The 24,387-nt window shown below is 42.5% G+C and overlaps 1 protein-coding gene across 2 annotated transcripts in view; it reads left to right on the forward strand.

Annotated features, from left to right (window-relative positions):
- The window catches only part of LOC141086552 (gastrin/cholecystokinin-like peptide), a 93,111-nt gene extending 71,123 nt beyond the window's left edge, over positions 1-21,988 (forward strand). The window contains exons 1-3 of one of the 2 annotated variants that reach the window (XM_073572694.1): positions 3,031-3,172; positions 7,599-7,811; positions 21,744-21,988. In XM_073572694.1, the coding sequence (XP_073428795.1) occupies positions 3,058-3,172; positions 7,599-7,811; positions 21,744-21,850 (435 nt within the window). In that variant the 5' untranslated portion in view covers positions 3,031-3,057 and the 3' untranslated portion in view covers positions 21,851-21,988. Of the gene's footprint in view, positions 1-3,030; positions 3,173-7,598; positions 7,812-21,743 lie in introns of those variants that run through there. The other variant, XM_073572695.1, reaches the window with a different exon arrangement.
- Positions 21,989-24,387: the final 2,399 nt, after the last annotated feature.

The raw sequence follows: 24,387 nt of genomic DNA on the forward strand, positions 1-24,387 counted from the left end.
TGAGCAAATTTGTTTGGTTTTTGTCCTCAAATCTGATTTTGACATATTCGAGACATATTCTAGCACTATTAATGCAGAATGTTTGTCTTATGATTGGTTCCGGACATATCTGGCAATTTCTACTCCAATTGACTCTAATGACGTTCGGCTGTGTTCGACGAATATTGTAAGAACAAAATTTGATTCTGATCTTATTCAGAACTGAATCCGAACAAATTCGCTCATCTCTACTCCTGACACCAATCTGTGCCTGTCCCTAAACTCCCCTAATGCCTTATGCGGGTCCTTCCCCACGCCGCCATCATGTGCTTAGTCCCTGATTGTCTTCTGAATGTACCCTAGCTAGTGCACTAACAAGCAAGTATGTTAACCTCACCACTGCACATGGTAAAACACAGGGGAAGAGAAATACAGGACAAAGAAAAAGGGACAAAATACTCGGCTTCAGGCTCTGCTGCCGAGCTCCACAGCATCATAGAAACAGCACCAGGAATCTTAACTCCCACAGCAGCAGTAACACCACTGACACAAGAGAGCTCCTCACTCCAGGCAGGTCTGCATAGAATAACTCTATTACCCACTATCAGCTGATGAGTCATGTGACTATTTAAAAGAAGGTGGGAGTGGTTACCCACCAACCAGCAAGATAATGACCAGCTGCCAGCAAGATAATGACAATAACTCTTGCTGGACCAAAACGAAAAAACATTTAAATTACAACAGAACCAGAGTTGCTACGATCTCATAATAAATTATGACACTTGTGTATAAGTAAACATTTGTGATTGCAATGATTTTCTGGAATAAATAGTTCCTTTTTTGAAACAATTTCAAGGGTGCCAACACATTTGTCCATGACTGTATAATAATTATGCACACAGATATTCTCCTAAGAAAGACAAAACCTCACTTTTATTTTCTTGAGGCTATGTACCCACGTTGCAGAAATTTCCGGAACATTTCCGCACTCCTGCCGAGGGTAAAACGCATGCGAATTCGCATGCGTCTTTTCCGTGGAAAACAAGCGCTTCGCTTGGAATGTGATAGGTAGGATTAAAACAATAAAAAAAAAAAAAAATGTGTTATTCTCACCTTCCGACGATCTGCTCTGCGGCTGTAATGCTTTGCGCGAAGGACCTGAGATGACGTCACACTCACGAGAGTGCGACGTTATCGCGGTCATTCACGCAAAGCATTACTGGGACCAGAAGATGCCGGGAGCGTGGTGAGAGGCGGGAAGGACTCCGGGGGCCGCCGGAGGGTGAGTATATCACTATTTTTTATTTTTATTCTATTTTTTCCAAGATTATGGTACCCAGGGCCTGTTCAAGAGTCTCCTCTCCTCCAGGCCCTGGGTACCATCCGCACATGATCCGCTTACTTTGCGTATGGTGGGCATAGCCACATGCGGAAAGTAAGCGGATCAATGCATTCCTTTGGGTGCGGAATCACCGCGATTCCGCAAAAAGAATGGGCATGCTGCGGATTTTTCCGCTATGCGATTCCACAGCGGAAAAATCCGCAGCATTAGCACAGCATTGCGGAATCCCATAGGATTGCATGGGATGCGTTTTTTTACGGTGATTCCGTAGTGGAAAAATGCCGCGAAAATGCAAAAAAAAAACGCAACGTGTGCACACAGCCTTAATATTCATGTTTCAGGATCATTAACCTTTTGGATTGACTGACAGCACTGTAGTTGATCAATAAAATGAATTATCAAACATACAAATTGCTTAATAATTCTGCACACAGTGCACACAGAATCAGACAGTGAATACTTTTGTGAGCAGTTTTGCAGGATGCAGTGAGGCAGCAGAGGCAGAGCAAGGGTTAAAGGATTTAATTAACAGGGGAATACTGCACGCAGGAAGATAAAGCAATTTAAATGTGGGAACAGGTGGTTAAACGCAGGGTATATGATGGGGAAAATAGCAGTAACTATAACAACAGAAGTTCTTTTAGCTGACTTATCGTGCAGGTCAGTTCTTGGGTCGTGGATGTTGCTGAACCAAAGATGGCGGGCGCGATGCTGATCCGTTGAAGGCCTATGGATAACGAGGATCCGTCTTCTGGCAGCAGCGGTTGGCTTCCGGTACCTTCTGCTGAGCCTTTAGTCCATATAGGATATAGATCTCGACACTCTCCGGGTTTAACGTAGACCGGTGGATCAAGGCACAGCTTATGGTCCCACACTGAGTCTCTCTGAGGTAATGCGTGCGCAGTACTCACAAGCCCAGAGCGTTAGGCACCTTTCTTCAAGGTGACCTGCGGGCGCAGGTCTGCTCTGTGACCGGGCTCGAGGGCCAGAGCACTCACCTCCCTGTCGCGCACTGTCTGTTCCCGCCAAAACTAAGTATTACCGCGCGCACTATGGCTGCAGCTGCTTAGCCCCACCCCCTACTCCTGGATGTGTCCGTTTGTCCGGTCTCATTAGCTTTCCCCTGGACAACAGAGGAGAGCCCCGACAGTTCTGGACTCGACACAGAACAGGTACCCGTGGTCCGATCCTTCTTCTTACACTTTGACCCACCAAAAGAAACTGTTCTGGGTGGCTGCTGTGCTCGGCTGGAACTTTCGGGTCCATTCAACTATCTTCAAGTAATCTGGTGAGACAGTCCAGCTTTGTCTTTATGAACGTCTAAGTATAGAAGTATTTTGATGATACCCACTGCCTGGTGGGCCAAAACCTTGTAAATATATTTCAAGTCAGACCTGGGCTACAGACCAACGATGTACGATTGCATACAACATTAAGCACCAGAAAGCTTTGGAAGATATTAGATTTTTTTTCTAAAAATCTTCCATGACATTAGAGAACTTTATATTTATAGAAGGTCCATTTCCAGATAGATGAGCATTTTCCACGAATGTGAACCGCTCTGCTGTGTGACAAGAAACGTCATTACGATCATTTCCTTGGCTATATTTGCCCATCTTTCATTATGTTGAGTGATCCTCTTGACAAATAGTTAATCTTCATCAATCCTAGGGCAGTGTGTACATTGACATCATGAGCAGAAGTGGCAGAAAATAAGGAGGGTTGGAAAGTGAGTGATGGATACAGATGGGAGGGAACATCCCACATTGCCCTCAATAAAAAGGTGCTCACAACCTGCAGAAAGCCAGAGACATCTCCTGCACTACCGTCCAGGCTCCGATACAAGATCAGGTGAGTTACACATGATAGCAGAGGGCAATGAAGGAAGGGACAGGCTATGTTACTCAACTTATTTTAATAATACCAAGAAGGGTCAATTTTCTCAGTTTGCAAGAAAAATGCAGTGGAGAGAAAATGAGAAAATAGCGTACAAATAGGATGACCCTATTAGAGAAGGATGATAAAAAATTGGTACTGCTCACTTATCGGGTTGTGCGGTAATCACTATTAATAAGATACCAGTTGCTGTTGTCTCATGGTTGGGGGGATCCTGGAGAAAAAATTCAACATTGGGCATAAAAACACTTACAAATTAAGCTGCGCAACTGGCATGAAGTTTCTTGCTGCAAAAAAATGTAGCGAAGGGTTATTTTTTTCATTTGCTTTTATTGGAACAATTTTGAAACATATCAAACGTCAGAAACAATAAAATATACATATAGCAATGTTAAAAGAAGAATGTTTCTCTTCTCACACAAACTATCTCACATCTTTATTTTTGTCTGGTTTGTATATTAATTGAAAAATGAGTCGTATAATTAGATAATCCTTCCATCCAATCTAATATAATGGTATGAAAAATTGTCACCTTTTCATATAGCGTCTTATAAATGAGGATAATGTTGGAGGTAGGACCTCCATCTCCTACCATACGGCAGGAAGTATTCTTATGCGGACCTTGCCACCATCATTTGACCCTTACATGATCATTATATAACGGCGGGCATCCCTTCCCAGCTTTCAAAAAAAGTCTGACCCTGATTTCTTGTGGAAGAAAGAGTCTAACCAATCCATTTATAATAGATAAGAGATTTTTCCCTGAAATAATTTTAAAAGTGATGGTTGTACCTGAAGTCAGGTGTGTAAAATAGATTTTTCTCCTGCGGACAGCACAGAATGTACCAATTTTCTCACCCCCTCATGTAATGGTATGTTTCTGGGTCTAGATAATCAAAGATAGCAAATAGTGGTTCTTGTGGTTCAAAATTTGTTAAATGTATTAGTGTTGAATCAAAAGGTTTGGATACTTGGGTTATCCCATAGGCAATGATAAAAATGTGCATTGCAGTTTGGCTTTTAAAACAATTATTTGTTGTGTATGGTCCCATTTTATATCCCTTTTAGGGAGTTAAATATGATCCGTAACATAATTTGAGCCTCATTTCTAGATACCTGGATTATGGGAGATTTTGCAGTGTCTGAACTAGATCATTCAATATGTTTGAACATGTTAATTTTGGGTCATCTAAATTCCACTTTGCCATTGGGGAGAGGGGTTCTTTTATTACGCGTTTCGACACCGTTTGGGCGTCTATTTCAAGTAAAAAAAAAACCTGACAGGTAAAACATTCAGACACATAGAGGTATTTAAAGCCTGAAATGGGTGCTAAGTAACACATGGAATTCCCGTTAAGGAGTTGAAACACAAATTAAAAAGAGAGGGAGGAGATTGGGATGGTGCTGTGTGAAGAAACTTGATAGTGATGTTGGAAAAAACATAGAAATGGAGATATGTATGAAAAACAGTATGTACTCGAAGAGAAAGTGGAGGAGGAAAAAAGAAAGAAATAGCTGGAAAACCATGGTTTGGGCTATATTGTGTGCATGCGTATAAGTGCAAGAGATGTAAGTGTTTTTTGTGAGAACAAACGAATTTCCGTGGAACTCATGGATGGAAGGGTCGTGAGAATAGACCCTTCAGATGTGTATGGATGTGGAAATGCAAGGGAAGCTGTCCACTAGTGTTCAAAGTGAGGGAAAGGGTGTTAGAAGAGAAGCAAGTGAACGGACCATAGGGAAGATGATGGAAAAGGAAAAATAAAAGAGAATGAAAATGTGAAAAAATTGACTAAAGTAGAATTTTGTGAAGTCGGTAGTTTTATAAAATGCTGTGCAGAATAAGTCACCAATATAAGATTTCAATAAATTAGAGAGAAATGTAACTACTGAAAGTTTTTTCCTAAGATGCCATATAGAAAATGAAAGAGAGAGGTGGGAAAGTGATTGAGAAGAAATAGGAAATATTGAAATGAGAGAGGGTGTTGGAAGCATTTTAGTTTTTTAAAAAAGTGGTGAAGAATTACATAACAATGCCTGGAAATGAAAAAATAGGAAAAGATTTAATGAATAAAAAAAAGTTTTTTTTCCAATTACAAATGTGAAATGAGGGAAATATAAGAACAAAAATTGGAAGGTTGAAGGAAACATGAAAGGAAGAAAAGTCCCAAGATATAGATTTGTGAGCAGTCTTGTTCTTTAAAATGTGGTGAAGAATAAGTTGAGAATGATATGATTGAGTATAGGAGGAAGGAATGTTATGAATAAAAGTTTTTCCCCAGGAGGGAATGGAAAAATGGTAAGATATGGCATTTGAGCTTTTTTTTACAGACAAGTAATAAAAGCTAATTTTTATAGGTTCTGTTTTTTCCTTTTGGTTCTAAGATATGGGGTTTGAATGAAGGATGGTGTACCAGAAAGGATAAACTGCAAAGTCCGAAAGAGATAGGTGAACTTAGAAAGAGTGCTGGATGAAACGTAAAAAAGAGAACAATAAGCAGGTTTAGATTTCGTAAGATAGGTGAGAAAGGTGCGAGAACATTTAAAGTGTGAGTTAGCAATGGGAGAGAACTCCAACAATTCATTTTAAAAACAAGATAAAGTAAGCTTAAAATTGCGGATTTACAATAGATCAGCGGTAAACCTGCTAAATGTGGGAATGTAGAATATAAAGGGGATACGAGTGATTAAAGGGATGAAGAGGAAAAAATATACAAAAATTCACAAGTTACACAAAAAATGACAGAATAAATACAGTAACAATAATTTCGATGTAAAAGAATATTGTAAGAACAATATAAGGTGTTTATAGTTAAACATATGAATACATAATAGAGCATTCTCATAGAATGTATATAATAGACAAACGTCACAAAAGAATTTTAAGAAAATATAGCAAAAAAGGGACAAAGGTATAGTAAAATGTTATAAGTCCTGTGGGTTTCTAGTCAGCTAGTTGTTAGGTTGGTAAACATGGCTATTATGAGTCCTTGATGTAGTTCATGGTACTATTAATGTAAAAATATAAAGAACATAGAGAGAGTTCACTGACCAACAATTAGTTATCTCAAATAGATGCAGGGTCTATTCTCCCCGAACCTTCTATCCACGATTTCTCCAAAAATGTGCTTACTGGGTCAAAAAAAGCTCACAAACGCACAATATTCCCCTACCTTAGTTGTCCAGCTAGAACTTTCATTCATCAGCACTTTCACCCTTCCTATCTCTTTATCCACTCCGCCAATTCCGCCTCTACTACATACTTCCCCCTTCTTTCTCTCCCGAACCTTTTTCTCCTCGTCTGATACTTTCCTAGTTATTGATCCTAACTTTACAGATAGTAACATAGTAACATAGTTATTAAGGTTGAAGGAAGACTTTAAGTTCATCTAGTTCAACCCATATCCTATCCTAACCTGCCCTAACATGTTGATCACTCCGTGGCTCCTGCTGTCAGCGCCGCTTGCTTTCTCCCTTCATTTTGCTTCTTCTGTCCCAGATCGATTTCTGTGATTGTCTTATTTCCTCACCATTTTTTATATTTTATTTGGTTCTTCTTTTCTCATTCAAGTACACATGTTTATTCATACATATCTCCATCTCTATATTCTTTCAAACATCACCATGTATGGTCAGACAGCTCCATCTTGGCGTTGGCGCTGTGTGTCAGTATGTTTTAACTATCGCTTTTTTTTTACTTGAAAAAGATGCCAGAATGGCATCGAAATGCGTGGTGAAATGAAAGAACCCTTCTCTACATTTTTTTCTTTTCAGCCATGCGGTCTATTTCTAATGTTTTATCCCTTCTGGTGAATTTTCTCAGTTTGGAGCAATATTTTCTATTAATGGTTAGTCCTGAGCACAAGTCCCACATCAGTCAAAGCCACCTGAATGGGGTCTCTAAAAAGGTAATAAAACTCAGTTATCCATTAACTATTGTGGTCCCTGAATGGGAGATCCTTGGTCTACAAGTATTTAGAAGAAGGTATCTTATAGGTTTGCTTCCTTTAATATCTATTAAATGTCAATTATTACATAGCTTGAAAAAAGACCTAGGTCCATGAATTTCAACCTTTCTCCACCAATTATAAATTTTTTTCACTAAATTATCTATAACCCACCTTTTAATTGCATAATCGAACACTGGGAATCCCTTTAACAATTCTAGAACCAACAAACTGATAATTGCACTAGATATATGGAATGAGTAGGAATAAGTTGGTCCTGCAGGTCAACCTGATACTTATGTAGGGTCATGCTTCTGGGACATTTTTATATAAAGAGGTATTAATTGTATCTATTTATTGTGCTTGATCCATACACTTTTATGTGCACCAGGTGGCAGCAAAAGCCACAATGATCTGATGTTCTTGTATTTCAGAAATGGACAGAAGAGTTTGTGTTACTATTCTGTTAGCCGTACTGGCGACGGCTGCCCTTTGTAGACCAATGGCAGAACAGCAATCAGCAAGGTATGGCCCACAGAAGAAGGTCCCCTTTCCTTCTGAAGTCAGCAGACGGGACCTCCTTGCATCCCTGTCCCATGAACAGAAGCAGCTGATGATGTCACAACTTCTCCCGCAGCTCTTAGCAGGTAAATGATCGACAGACGGGACAAAACACCCATTCCCTTACCCAATATTCACAGTGCTCCTCTTAATGAATTAGGCTCATGAAATCTTCTCCAATCAGGGGCTGTAGGACATTTTTTTTTATAAATAATGAGGAGTTTGTTGGCTGCACTTGATCACGCCCCCTACTGGTTAAGTTCTGCCCAATTTTCAAAAAGTCTGTGCTGGCAAAACCGCCGCTGCACTTTGTGATGCTTTAGACAGTTTTACACCTGAATCCTAGAAAAAAAATGCTTAAAGAAAATGTGTTAGAAGGTTTTTGCCACTTAACCTGAGAGCAGCATTTGACGTAGTCTATAGTGACATGTGTTTAGGATCATTATCTAATATGTCATCTTTAACTTCAGGTCTTTTAGAGATCATTTCATCTTCAACTTGCCTAACTGTTCACAGTAACAGGAATTTTGACCAGAGGTGCCCAAACTTTTACATTCCACTGTACTGTAGTGTTCTTTTGTTAGACATAAATGCAATGATGGCTGATGGAGCATGGGAAAGCTTCTTCTCTGATGAAAGGAGCTGATGGACTGGTCTTCTGGTCACCGGCTGCTCCATCAGCAGTCATTTTACATCTAACAAGAGAGGATTATGTAATAAGAGATGGTGTTATATAAAATAGGAAACTATGTAATTAAGGACAGCGCTATATATAACAAGAACGTAGACTGTATACAGGGCAGGGACGGACTGGGACTGAAATTCAGATGTGGCATCTGTGGTCACACAGCCCCATGCAGTCCCAGATGGGCATACCCATTACTAACAATTACCTTCCTGGAGGAAATCAAGATTTACTACAAGACGGATATTTCTAATAATACCAATTATACTGCTATGTAAGATTGATTAATAATAATAATAATAATAATACTACCGCAATAACAATATTGCTATATAACAGATACACACCACCAGACTATAGCCAAATATAAACCGCATATACCGTAGAGTTAATACCACCATACTGGTAGTTAAAGGGGTTATCCAGGCTTGGCGTTAAAGGGAACCTGTCACAAGTTTTTTAATGTGTGAACCAATGCCACCACCTTTCTGAGCCTATGCTACCAAAATACCTTTTTATTTTCCCTAAGCGCTCTATGTAAATGCCTTTATTCCGGTCAGATGGGCATCATTTCTCGTCTGTGTCGCCTCTTTGCCATCCTCCGGCTTTGATTGATGCGGTTGATGTGCCCAGTGTCACCTACATAGCCGAAAGAGATCTCGCGCCTTCGCATTAGCATCGCCGGCTAGTGTAGGCACACATAGCTCACATAGCTCTGTCCTACTGCATAATTGGGCATATGCCAGGAACGGCGCCTTTTTACCAGAACCAGTTAGTCAGAATTAAGTTTCCCGGGCGCATGCGCAGTTATGTTTTATGCTCTGCCCGCAGTAGGGCAGAGAACAGTGCGCTTCTACTAGCCGGTGATGCTAATGCGCAGGAGCGAGATCTCTTTCAGCTATGTGGATACGCTGGACCCGTCATCCACATCAATCTAAGCCAGAGGCCAACTTTTGGGGGCAAAGAGGCGGCACAGTCAGAAAGAAATGACGCCCATCAGACTGTATAAAAGGCATTTACATAGCGCGTAGGACAAAATAAAAAGGTATTTTTGGTGGTATATGGGGGAGTAAGGGGATGATGGACACTTTTAAGAAAATAGAAGTGACAATTAATAAATAATTAAAACATATTGTTTATTTCCATATAATGCTAAAAAAAAAAAAAACTTTAAAAAAATTTCAGGAATAGGTACTGGAAAGAATTAGAAGGCAAGAAGACACACATACGGCAAATGTTATATCAAATGGCTACAAAATATGGCGGTATACAAGAAGTGAATTTTTAGTTTGCTTTACAAAAAAATCATTCAATATCCACAAATGTTATTGCTGTGAATAGCCACAAGATGGCGATATATCCCAGAAAAACAAAGTGCTTGTGCTTTTCTAAAACAAACATAGGGTATACATACAAATGATCATTCTAAATTGAGAGACCTGAGTAGTCTCGAAAGCTTGCAATGTGTTACCATCTTTTCAGTTAGCCATTAAAAGGTATCAACTACTGAGGACTCTCAATCCTAAATATTCTTCATTCTAAATACATGAATTTATGCTTATAAACTTTCCTGCTAAAGTCAACATGGTCATGGCATCTTAATATATGTAACACTCTTACACCGTATTATGCCTATGTACTATATATATGCAGCAAAAATAAGTCTCTGGCAAAATACAAAAATGATTTGCTGATAAACAATTAATATACCTGTTTCGGGTAACTGTTGTGTAAAAAAATGTAAAGAAGTAATGGAGTTCCTGCCTCCGGCCCCGAAGAGCGTTTCGCCCTGCTTCTTCAGGGGCATAATATGATGTATGAGAGTTACATTAATTACAATTAAGTAATGCAGTACAGGCGCTCAGAAAGGTGATGGCATTAGTTCAAACACTAAAAATTGGTGACAGATTCCCTTTAATGTGACGTCTGACATCTGAATCCTTACTGCACACTGTCAGGGTATTTGGTGCTGGCGATTTCCACAACTTCAGCCACATTCCGACAAAACGTACACACCGTTACCAGTATACCTCTATGCGCATCCTGGGGGACACATACGGTTCCCCATACATGATTCCCCTCACTACCTCACAGTGTACAATGTCGGAGCGCTGCCTCGGACAGCACACAGACCCACTGAGAGTGTCCTATTCTGATCCTCAAAATCAGATCAGCTATGGATATGCTCGGAGTCTCACAGATCTCAATCTCGGATCTTTGATGTTCACAGATGTGTAAATGGATATATGAAACTCTAGGTCCATGTGCCATCCGGTAAAAAAACTGGCAGAACACAGACATGTCAATTGAAAGTGAGAATGCAGTCTCAATGAGGTTGTTTTACAGCAGTATTAAGTCATAGAACATAGATAGAGAATAAATACTTACATCCAGTGATTTACTGCTGATGTCTCGTCTGATTAAAGCCATTTCTGTTGTTTATTCTCCATCTTGTCAGACCTTCATGTTGACATTTTCTAGCCAGGACTTGACTTGTCTCATCATACTGATCACAGCAGCCCTGAAAAACAAATTCACATAAATTGCATATATTCTTTTATCTCCTGAATAAAAAAATCTTCCACACTGTGCCCCTGAATATAAATATCTGCCCCACTATTAATATACTATTAGCCACGCACCATTCAAAATATAAATTAATAAGCCAGCATTGTGCCCCCCATCAACTATGATTCCGCCACCCAATAAATATAAATTAATCAGTCTCTTTACACGCATGTTAAAAACACGACAAAAACTCTTGCTTTTCCTGCCAACACATCAGACTTTGCAGTAGAATTTGAATTTGGAGGTTGGGAGCAGATGCTATTAGATATTTAGAAAAATTTGGACCAGGACTCCCACCTGTTCATCAGATGTATGGGTCCTTGTAGCGTACTGGGATAATGTCCGCAATCCTGGTATAATGTCCCCCATCATGTGCCTCTTCCTGGTATAATGTTCCCCATCATTAGCCCCTTCCTGGTATAATGTCCCCTATCCGAAGCCCCTTCCTTTTATACTGTCCCCCATCCTGGTATAATGTGACCCATCCTAGGCCCCTTCCTGCTTTAATGTCTCCTATCCTGGGCCCCATCCTAGTATAATGTATCACATCCTGTGCCCCTTCCACTGCAGCTGTATGTCCTCCCCTGGTAGAGACAGAGACCCTGTTTCCAGCGATGTGTCCCTTACTAGGATGCTTGCTATAGGTTTTATAAAATCACTGTTTCATCAGCAGGAGATTATTAATAGAAGACCAGTAACTCTGCTGCCATGTCTGCCTACATATTCATGAGCTCTGTATAACCTCGCCCCCCACCACTGATTGGCAGCTCTCTGCCTATGCACAGTGTACATAGAAAGCTGCCAATCAGTGCTGTGAGAGAGGAAATAAAGAGGTTTATCAAAACTGTAGCAAGCAGCCCAGTAAGTGACACATCGCTGACATCAGGGTCTGTACCCTTATATTATGCTGTTCTCAGATAGTGTATTGCCAAGTGTTTAACACTTAGGCCGGAGTCAAACTATCATAGAATATGGTCGAGTGCTATGCAAGAAAACATCACATAGCACTTGGCCCAGTGTTAACCTATGGGGCAGCTCACATCAAGAGCAACGTTAAGTGCCAGAATTGACACATCTTAGCGATGCACCTTTTCTGCGGTGGCTGACAAGTGATGTTTATAGCCTGGGTGTGGCCAATATCCATTGCCCCTTCCTAGGCTATTAATATCAGCCCGCAGCTGTCTGCCTAGCCTTTGCTGGTTATTAATTATAGGGGGAACCTATATCATTTTTGTTTAGGTTCCCCCATTTTAATAGCCAGTAAAAGCTCAGTATACAGCTGTGAGCTGATATTAATGGCCTGGCAAGCTCCATGGGTATTACCCCCTTCCCAGGCTATAAACATTGGCCCCCAGCTATAGGCCTTCCCTCTGCTGGTTAAGAAAAGTATGTGGGAGCCCATGCCATTTTTTTCAGAAAAATAATCTTTTATTAATTAAATACATGTACAGTAAGTTGCACACATGCTGTACTAATTGTATTTATATATATATACTGTATATATTCGTGTATAAGTTGAGTTTTTCAGCACTTTTTTTGTGCTGAAAACGCCCCCTCGGCTTATACCTGAGTCAATTGTCCAGATAGCCGGCAGGGGAGGGGGAGCGGCAAAGCAGCGGGTCACAGGAGGCAGAAGCCGGCGGCTGCGGCTGTAACTGTGCCCGCTGCTAAAAAGAAGAGAATATTCATTTCTCTTATAGCTTCACATAGTGACAACCACTGGCTTCCAGAAGACCTCCTACTCACCCACCAGCGTGCCCTCGCAGCATCTCGGTAGTCTTGGCGCCTTCGCAGCATCTCAATGGTTTCGGCTTCCAGCAGCTCTTCCGGCGCTATCATGCGGCGCCGCTCATTAAGGTAATGAATATGCATGTGTCTCCGCTTCCATAGGCGCAGAGCGCATATTTATAACCTTAATCAGCGGCGCCACATGATCACGCCGGAAGAGCTGCTGGAATCCGAAACCATCTAGATGCTGCGAAGGCGCCGGGACCACCGAGATGCTTTGAGGGCACGCTGGAGGGTGAGTATTATAGGGGATAAGGAGCCATGCATACCAGGATAGGATGGGGCAGCTATGCATAGCAGGGCAGGGACCAGAGAGCCATGTATAGCAGAAAAAGTACCGGGGAGCCATGCATACATTGACAGGGACTGAGGAGCCATGCATACAATGACAGGGATCGGGGAGCCATGCATACCATGACAGCGATGGGGGAGCCATGCATACCATGACAGCGATGGGGGAGCCATGCATACCAGGACAGGGACGGGGGAGCCATGCTTACCAGGACAGGGATGAGGGGACAATGCATGCCCGGCTTATACTCGAGTCAATAAGCTTACCCAGTTTTCTGTGGCAAAATTAGGTGCCTCGGCTTATACTCAAGTATATACGGTATATACATACGTGTGTGTGTGTTTTGAAGAATATTTCCTTTGAAAACGATGTGTATATGACAGAGAAGTGCTCTATGTAAAAGCTCATGTTAAAATCGCATTGCAATCGCACAGCATTCAGATTTAAATCGGGTGCTATGTGTGAAAAATCGGATTGTGCTGTCATGACACTTGCATTACACTCATGCGACTCTCAGCAGTAAGAATTGGACCGATTTTTATACATTTAGTGTTACACCAGCCTAAGGTTCAGATACGGCTTTAAACAAGGCTATTACTTGCGATATAATGCAATTTTATTTCAAAGTACAAAATTAAATAGTATGATTGCGCACACTTTTGTATATTTTAACATACAAAGGTTAAGTACATACACACATGGTCAAAATTGTTGGCACCCCTCAAGTGGTGACAGAAAAACCCACAATGGTGACAGAAATAACTTGAATCTGACAAAAGTAATAATAAATAAAAAATCTATGAAAATGAACAGATGAAAGTCAGACATTGCTTTTCAACCATGCTTCCACAGAATTTAAAAAAAAATAAAACTCATGAAATAGGCCTGGACAGAAATGATGGTCCCCCTGAAAATAATGTGACAAAAGGGCCATGTTAAATCATGGTGTGTCCACTAATTAGCATCACAGGTGTCTACAATTTTGGAATCAGTGAGTGACCTCTATAGAGGGCTACAGATACTCACTGTGCTGTTTGCTGACATGGTGTGTACCACACTCAATTTGGACCAGAGGAAGCGAAGGAAAGAGTTGTCTCAGGAGATTAGAAAGAAAATTATAGAAAAACATGTTAAAGGTAAAAGTTATAAGACCATCTCCAAGCAGCTTGATGTTCCTGTGACTACAGTTGCACATATTATTCTGAAATATAAGATCCATGGAACTGTAGCCATCCTCCATGGACGTGGCACAGGAGGAAAATTGATGCCAAATCAAAGAGATGGATAATATGAATGGTAAAAAAGAGCCCAGAAAAACCTACACAGATTAAAGGTGAACTTCAAGCTCAAGGAACATCAATGTCAGATCGCACCATACATGGTTGTATGAGCCAAAGTTCATGTAAGATGAACACGGAAGACACAATTGTTGAAAAAAAATATAAAAAAGCAAGAGTGGAATTTGCAAAACTACATGTTGACAAGCCACAAAGCTTATGGGAGAATGTCCTATGGACAGATGAGACAAAAATGGAACTTTTTGGCAAGGCATATCAGCTCTATGATCACAGACAGAAAAATGAAGCATATCAAGAAAAAAACACTGTCCCTACTGTGAAACATGGAGGAGGCTCTGTTATGTTCTGGGGCTGCTTTACTGCATCTGGCACAGGGTATCTAGAATCTGTGCAAAGTGTAATGTAATCTCAAGACTATCAAGGGGATTCTAGAGAGAAATGTGCTGCCCAGTATCAGAAAGCTTGGTCTCAGTTGCAGGTCAATGGTGTTGCAACAGGATAATGACCCAAAACACACAGTTAAAAACACCCAAGAATGGCTAAGAGGAAAACTTTGGACTATTCTGAAGTGGCCTTCTATCAGCCCTGACCTAAATCCTATTGAGCATCTTTGGAAAGAGCTGAAACATGCCATCTGGAAAAGGCAACCTTCAAACACGAGACAACTGGAGCAGTTTGCTCTTGAGGAGTGGGCCAAAATATCTGTCGAGAGGTGCAGAAGTCTCATTGACAGTTACAGGAATCATTTGATTGCCTCAAAAAGTTTGGGCAACAAAATATTAAGTTAAGGGTACCATCATTTCTGTCCAGGCCTATTTCATAAGTTTTATTTTTTATTTAATTCTGTGGAAGCATGGGTGAAAAGCAATGTCTGACTTTCATTTGTTCATTTTCATAGATTTTTGATATATTATTACTTTTGTCAGATTCAAGTTATTTCTGTCACCATTGTGGGTTTTTCTGTCATCACACGAGAGGTACCAACAATTTTGACCACATGTGTATACTCACATCATCACCAAGGAGCTTTTTAAACATCATTCGCCTGGAATATCAGAGAGGCAACCACCAAGACAGAGAACCCCTCGAAAATTCACAACACTGCATGGACGACCCCACTTAGGCTAGGTTCACACTAGCGTTACCAAGCACAGCGCAGGGCCGCCACTAAGCTCTGCCCCCTGCCGCGCCCCCTCCGGTCAGCTCCTCCTCTGGATGCATGACGCTGTATGCGACCAGCGTACCCTACATTTAGCGTTGGGTACGCTGGCTGTGCACTGGTATAGTTTTTCCGGCGCATGCGCCCTTTTTTGCACTGCGCCGACGTGCTCCAAACGCACTCTGTTGCATTTTTGTGCGCTCGGCGCAGCGCAAAAAGGGCGCATGCACCGGCAAAACCATACCAGTGCACAGCCAGCGTATCCAATGCTAAATATAGGGTAAACTGGTCGCATGCAGCGTCATGTGCCCAGAGGAGGAGCTGACCAGAGGGGGCATGGCCATGGGTGGAGCTTAGTGGGGGCCCTGCGCTGCGCTTGGTAAGGCTAGTGTGAAACTAGCCTAACTCAGGTGTCACAACACTGTACACGTATAATTACAGGTACACAACTTTCTGTTTCTGTCTTAGTCATGTTTCTCTGGCTTTATATAGTGATTTGCACTATGTGTAAGTCTGGTTCACCCTTGCTCTCTAGTGGCCAGCCTTTGGGATAAGTCGAATAAGAGATACAGGTAAACATCAGACAATGGGGCAATAAGCCCACACAATTCAAAAGTTCCCAAGGATAATATATAGTCCACAGCAGACCGAGGTTAAATAAATCTCAATGTTTTACAATAACAAACCTCAAACATAGGACTATTTGTGAGGTAAAAACCTTTAGACGATGGGAGTAAACAGTTCTCAAGATTTAGTCACTATGAACATTGTCTGTCTGTATATGTATGACCAGTGATGCCGCTCTGTCATCTGTCTGTATATGTATGACCAGTGATGCCGCTCTGTCATCTGTCTGTATATGTATGACTAGTAATGCCGCTCTATCATCTGTCTGTATATGTATGACCAGTAATGCCGCTCTGTCATCTGTCTGTATATGTATGACCAGTAATGCCGCTCTGTCATCTGTCTGTATATGTATGACCAGTAATGCCGCTCTATCATCTGTCTGTATATGTATGACCAGTAATGCCGCTCTGTCATCTGTCTGTATATGTATGACCAGTAATGCCGCTCTTTCATCTGTCTGTATATGTATGACCAGTAATGCCGCTCTGTCATCTGTCTGTATATGTATGACCAGTAATGCCGCTCTGTCATCTGTCTGTATATGTATGACCAGTAATGCCGTTCTGTTATCTGTCTGTATATGTATGACTAGTAATGCCGCTCTGTCATCTGTCTGTATATGTATGACCAGTAATGCCGCTCTGTCATCTGTCTGTATATGTATGACCAGTAATGCCGCTCTTTCATCTGTCTGTATATGTATGACCAGTAATGCCGCTCTGTCATCTGTCTGTATATGTATGACCAGTAATGCCGCTCTGTCATCTGTCTGTATATGTATGACCAGTAATGCCGTTCTGTTATCTGTCTGTATATGTATGACTAGTAATGCCGCTCTGTCATCTGTCTGTATATGTATGACCAGTAATGCCGCTCTGTCATCTGTCTGTATATGTATGACTAGTAATGCCGCTCTGTCATCTGTCTGTATATGTATGACCAGTAATGCCGCTCTGTCATCTGTCTGTATATGTATGACCAGTAATGCCGCTCTGTCATCTGTCTGTATATGTATGACCAGTAATGCCGCTCTATCATCTGTCTGTATATGTATGACCAGTAATGCCGCTCTGTCATGTGTCTGTATATGTATGACCAGTAATGCCGCTCTGTCATCTGTCTGTATGTGTATGACCAGTGATGCCGCTCTGTCATCTGTCTGTATATGTATGACCAGTAATGCCGCTCTGTCATCTGTCTGTATATGTATGACTAGTAATGCCGCTCTATCATCTGTCTGTATATGTATGACCAGTAATGCCGCTCTGTCATCTGTCTGTATATGTATGACCAGTAATGCCGCTCTGTCATCTGTCTGTATATGTATGACCAGTGATGCCGCTCTGTCATCTGTCTGTATATGTATGACCAGTGATGCCGCTCTGTCATCTGTCTGTATATGTATGACCAGTAATGCCGCTCTGTCATCTGTCTGTATATGTATGACCAGTAATGCCGCTCTATCATCTGTCTGTATATGTATGACCAGTGATGCCGCTCTGTCATCTGTCTGTATATGTATGACCAGTAATGCCGCTCTGTCATCTGTCTGTATATGTATGACCAGTAATGCCGCTCTGTCATCTGTCTGTATATGTATGACCAGTGATGCCGCTCTGTCATCTGTCTGTATATGTATGACCAGTGATGCCGCTCTGTCATCTGTCTGTATATGTATGACCAGTAATGCCGCTCTGTCATCTGTCTGTATATGTATGACCAGTAATGCCGCTCTGTCATCTGTCTGTATATGTATGACCAGTAATGCCGTTCTGTTATCTGTCTGTATATGTATGACTAGTAATGCCGCTCTGTCATCTGTCTGTATATGTATGACCAGTAATGCCGCTCTGTCATCTGTCTGTATATGTATGACTAGTAATGCCGCTCTGTCATCTGTCTGTATATGTATGACTAGTAATGCCGCTCTGTCATCTGTCTGTATATGTATGACCAGTAATGCCGCTCTGTCATCTGTCTGTATATGTATGACCAGTAATGCCGCTCTATCATCTGTCTGTATATGTATGACCAGTAATGCCGCTCTGTCATGTGTCTGTATATGTATGACCAGTAATGCCGCTCTGTCATCTGTCTGTATGTGTATGACCAGTGATGCCGCTCTGTCATCTGTCTGTATATGTATGACCAGTAATGCCGCTCTGTCATCTGTCTGTATATGTATGACTAGTAATGCCGCTCTATCATCTGTCTGTATATGTATGACCAGTAATGCCGCTCTGTCATCTGTCTGTATATGTATGACCAGTAATGCCGCTCTATCATCTGTCTGTATATGTATGACCAGTGATGCCGCTCTGTCATCTGTCTGTATATGTATGACCAGTGATGCCGCTCTGTCATCTGTCTGTATATGTATGACCAGTAATGCCGCTCTGTCATCTGTCTGTATATGTATGACCAGTAATGCCGCTCTATCATCTGTCTGTATATGTATGACCAGTGATGCCGCTCTGTCATCTGTCTGTATATGTATGACCAGTGATGCCGCTCTGTCATCTGTCTGTATATGTATGACCAGTAATGCCGCTCTGTCATCTGTCTGTATATGTATGACCAGTAATGCCGCTCTGTCATGTGTCTGTATATGTATGACCAGTGATGCCGCTCTGTCATCTGTCTGTATATGTATGACCAGTAATGCCGCTCTATCATCTGTCTGTATATGTATGACCAGTAATGCCGCTCTGTCATGTGTCTGTATATGTATGACCAGTAATGCCGCTCTGTCATCTGTCTGTATATGTATGACCAGTGATGCCGCTCTGTCATCTGTCTGTATATGTATGACCAGTAATGCCGCTCTGTCATCTGTCTGTATATGTATGACCAGTAATGCCGCTCTATCATCTGTCTGTATATGTATGACCAGTAATGCCGCTCTGTCATGTGTCTGTATATGTATGACCAGTAATGCCGCTCTATCATCTGTCTGTATATGTATGACCAGTAATGCCGCTCTGTCATGTGTCTGTATATGTATGACCAGTAATGCCGCTCTGTCATCTGTCTGTATATGTATGACCAGTGATGCCGCTCTGTCATCTGTCTGTATATGTATGACCAGTAATGCCGCTCTGTCATCTGTCTGTATATGTATGACCAGTAATGCCGCTCTGTCATCTGTCTGTATATGTATGACCAGTAATGCCGCTCTGTCATCTGTCTGTATATGTATGACCAGTAATGCCGCTCTGTCATCTGTCTGTATATGTATGACCAGTAATGCCGCTCTGTCATCTGTCTGTATATGTATGACCAGTGATGTCGCTCTGTCATCTGTCTGTATATGTATGACCAGTAATGCCGCTCTGTCATCTGTCTGTATATGTATGACCAGTAATGCCGCTCTGTCATCTGTCTGTATATGTATGACCAGTAATGCCGCTCTGTCATCTGTCTGTATATGTATGACCAGTAATGCCGCTCTGTCATCTGTCTGTATATGTATGACCAGTAATGCCGCTCTATCATCTGTCTGTATATGTATGACCAGTAATGCCGCTCTGTCATCTGTCTGTATATGTATGACCAGTAATGCCGCTCTGTCATCTGTCTGTATATGTATGACCAGTAATGCCGCTCTGTCATCTGTCTGTATATGTATGACCAGTAATGCCGCTCTGTCATCTGTCTGTATATGTATGACCAGTAATGTCGCTCTGTGCTGGTTTGAATGCATTCTATATATTTCAATATGGACTCAAAATAGCCATTTTTATGTTCACACTACAGATAGGGTAGCAGCAAGCAAGTGACATATTCCCTTTAATGACTCAGGACCAGAATCTCTAGGAACAGATGTGCCAAGTGACCCGGATTCACATGATATTACAGCAAGGAGGCTTAGTGACATGCATGTGACAGTAGGAAATCTAGTGTCAGGAGGAGCAGCATAAGATGTGTGTGAAAGTAGGAACGCTAGTAACTAGAGGAACAGCATAAGATGTGTAAGACACCGGGAGCTCTAATGTCGACATACTAGATTTTTCTGGGAGGTACCCATTTTTAAGGACCCCTAAGGCTATGTGCCCACGTTGTGTTTTTTATGCTTTTCTGCCGCAGCGGAAACGCTTAAAAAACACTAATAAAACGCACCCCCATGCAATCTTATGCTATTCCGCAGTTACTGTGCCCATGCTGCGGATTTTACAGCTGCGGAATCACATAGCGGTAAAACCCGCAGCATGTTCATTATTTCTGCGGAATCGTGGCGACTTTACACATGTGGCTATACCCACCATGCGTAAAGTGAGCGCTTCATGTGCGGATGGTACCCAGGGTCATCAATAGTAAAAAGTTGGTCACACTTGTCAAGCACTATGCTTGTGTGTGACCAACCTGTCAATCACTTTTCCAAGCGATGCTTCAAATTGATTGGAAAAGCGCAAGCATTCTGAAAGCTAAAAACGCTTGCAAAACACTTGTCTTTTGCGGGAAAATGCATGCGAATTCCGCATGCGTTTTACCCGCGGCGGGGAGTTGCGGAAATGCTGCGGACATTTCCGCAGCATTTCTGCAACGTGGGCACTTAGCCTAAAGGCCCCGTCACACTAAGCGACTTACCAGCGATCCCGACACCGATATGAAGGTGTCAGGATCGCTGGTAAGTCGCTATGTGATCGCTGGTGAGCTGTCACACAGACAGCTTCACCAGCGATCAGCACAGCGATGCCGCGCGCCCGGCATCGCTGGCCATCCTGTAAAAAATAGAATCAAAATAAAAAATATAGTTATTCTCACCTTCCGACGTCCCGTTTAGCCATCCTGCCTCTCTCCACGCTCCGGTCCCAGTGATCCTTTGCATGAATGACCGCGAGATGTCACGGTCTCGAGGGATAACAAAGTCTCGCGGTCATTCGTGCAAAGGCTTACTGGGACCGGAGCGTGGAGAGAGGCAGGATGGCTGAACGGGACATCGGAAGGTGAGAATAACTATATTTTTTATTTTTTTTATTATTTTTTACACCCGATCGCTGGTCTCCCGCCTGTCACACACAGCGATGCGTGCTGGCCAGCGGGAGACCAGCGAACAAAGAAATGTCCAGAGGTTTCTTCCAGCGATCAGCGATACCGGCAGGGGGGCCGCTCGCTGATCGCTGTCACACACAGCGATCTCGCTGGTGAGATCGCTGTTACGTCACAAAAGTTGTGACTCAGCAGCGATCTCGCTACCGAGATTGCTTAGTGAGACGGGGCCTTAAGAGTTTAACCTAGTTACTGTTGCGGTGCACTTGATCTGTGACTGCATACCCAGATAAGGAACACAGCTGTAAATTCTAGATTTCTTTTTCAAAGTATTTTTTTTAAAAGGCTCTCCCAGGTTGACATGTCTGAGGATGCATAGTTAATGGGCCAGTGTACTTAGACGCCATAAGCCTATAACTGTATCCTTAGGAGGATTTCCGAGACTCATTTTCATTGTCAAAAAACACGTGTGGTTGTGTTTTGGAAATAATGTTATACCGGTAAAACACATTTATTTTACATGTAAAATCTGCATGGCCAAGAGCCACTGCAAAACCCATGGTACCGGCTTTTGATTCAGGTCCTAACCTTATTGACTTTACTCCCTAGAAATGTCTAATGCTGAAGGCCACCTCCACTCCATGCATGACCGGGACTACGCTGGCTGGATGGACTTTGGGCGCAGAAGTGCAGAAGATCAGGTCCTAGGATCTTAAGCCCACAGTGTTGTGAAAGCCACTATAGGGGGAGCTGTATTATTTAAGTATTGATATACTGTTCTGATTTCTGATGAGATGTGCATGGTAATGTGGGAAAGCGGAAAAAAAATAAAAATAAAGAGAGGTTGGAATAAATTCCTTGTTCATGTCCATTTTTCAACCCGATGTTCTTTTACCACATTATTTTATACTCTGCAGTGGGTGTGATGTGTATGATCTAGAAAGACTCTCTTATTCCTGGAAAATGCCACAGCTCTGCTCACACTGGTGTCATGGCCTACAGAAGATCATGATGAATCTGACTCCACAATAGATCCGTCATGTAAAGTGCGAGTGGAGTGCCCGCCAGGGCCGTGGGGTACTCGGTACCGGGTCGCTTCTTAAAGGGGCAGTGTCACAGTGGCGGTGACCCGGTCCGTGGCCCTGAGCATCTAATAAAAGGGGACATTTACAAGGGAATAAAGAGTTTGTAATAATGTTTATAATAAAGTGTTTGTGACGCCACCTGTGGTGTCTGATCAGAGGTGACCAGCGCTGCAGGGCAGATCCTTTGGGACTGATGGTGATGCAGCAGAGTTAGTATAGCTCTCCACAGGCAGAGCTTTTGTCCCAGGGCAGTTGTGTTAGTGAAGATGATATATTTGAGGATGATAGATGTAGCAGAGTTGGATAGGTGATGCGGGAATAACTAGAGGACACAACAGAGTGAAGTTTCCTTTACCTTTTAGGTACAGTCCAGGGCTCAGGTTACAGATGGTTCTGGAGGCAGTCAGCCTGAAAGCAATTTTGGAATCTCCTTATTCAGGTGGGTTGTCAGGCCTCCTCTCTAGCGCTATTCTCTGAGCTACTTGCTGCTGTGGACTCTAATCAAGTTCCTATCTGTGTCTGCTACTTAGGTAGAACTCCACTTGCTATTCTCTGAGCTACTTGCTGCTGTGGATTCTAATCAAGTTCCTATCTGTGTCTGCTACTTAGGTAGAACTCCACTTGCATGACAGGCAGCTGTAGCCTACTTCAGGTATCTCTCCTATATGGCGTCTCCGGCTCACACGTGCCGCTATGTCGTCGAGTCTCAGTTGGGGACAGAGGATCTGCAGCCTCCGGTCCACAGTATTCTGCTGTGGGACCTTTAGTACCCACACAGCCTTGGACTCCGGTGTCCGGGCTCTGGCACTCAAGCCTGGAGATGAGCTCGGCTATCGCTCCTGTCCCCAGCGTCTCTGCACGTCCTCTCTTCACCCTGCTCAAGCATTAACTACCTCTAACTTCCTCCTCCTGACCAGAAAGAGCAGCTCCCCTGAAGTCAGGTTTAGAGCTCCCTCTGCTGGCCTGTAGCAGGAACTGTATTGTATGCTGGAACTACCTGATAAAGAGATCCCTTCCTTGCTTCCAGGCATGACATCACTCCCCCCGGGAGGGAGGTAAGGGCACTGTGGCAACCAAACTCCTGGGTTGCCACATTCCCCCCTTAGTACAATTCAGTATTCCTGAACTGAGGAAATATACAAGAGAAATAAAGCATAACTTTTTACAGGTTTTAACAACAAATATCTAAATTCAGCAAAGTCCTGAAATGGGGTGTCCTTTTCACCCTGACAAAGTACAATATGAGGGAACCCGTCTCAAACCCTCAACGTAGTCCTTGGGGGGGCTACAAAGCATGGCTGGTCTCCCTTTTGGACCACATCTTCAGCCACGCCAGACGATTTTTGTTCTCTGGTCGTTAGTGCTAACTATTTAGAAGCATTGTCCTGGTCACTACGAGTCCAGTGACCCAATCGTCCATAAGAATGCTCAAAAGTTCTTACAGTAGTCTCTGTAGGCTCATATGCTTGGTAGTTGAAGTTATAAACATTATTAACTTATTTACATTTCCTATGTATACAGTCTACTTATATGCAGAACCTCATAGGGGGTAGGCCTTTGGTAGTACGCATAGACCTATGTAGCACTGGTTTTGGTGGTGACCTTATCGGATTTACTGTGCTAACTACCACTGGTGTAGTGCGCTCTCTACTGAGTACGCTATGGGTGACTCTACGTAGCACGGGTATACCTGATTTTCTAGGACCACTTCTGCTCACTGTGGGCACGGCAGATTCCCTGCTGGCAGGGTGAGGATAGTCTTGCTCCACTGCTGGTTTGGCATCTGCTGCTTGAGCTCGTTGATTTTCAGATTGGTCTTGAGCCACATCTCTTTCTGGCACTACCAGTTGTGGAAAGGTCAAAACGGGCACTACTATGGCCTGAGTCACTCTAGTCCAATTTGAAGGGAACTCGCCGAGTACAGTGCTGATCTTTTCTTCTTCTTCTTTTACTGGCTGAAGAATGTCCTTATCTCCAATCTTTTCCTTCAGTTGGCCAGGGCATGATTTTAAGTGATCCCTTGACACTGACGTGGAGTTTTCTCCTCCATCTTTGCTGATGAGGCACACCTTGGTGTTATAAACGTCTGAAGGCATGATGGTATATGGTTCAGCTTCCCACTGATCATCAAGTTTGTGTACTCCTCTCTTTCTTTTGAGTACCTGTTC

This window comes from Dendrobates tinctorius, unplaced genomic scaffold (assembly GCF_039654945.1).
Source record: "Dendrobates tinctorius isolate UK_male_01 unplaced genomic scaffold, ASM3965494v1 ptg000032l, whole genome shotgun sequence".
NCBI lineage: Eukaryota > Metazoa > Chordata > Amphibia > Anura > Dendrobatidae > Dendrobates > Dendrobates tinctorius.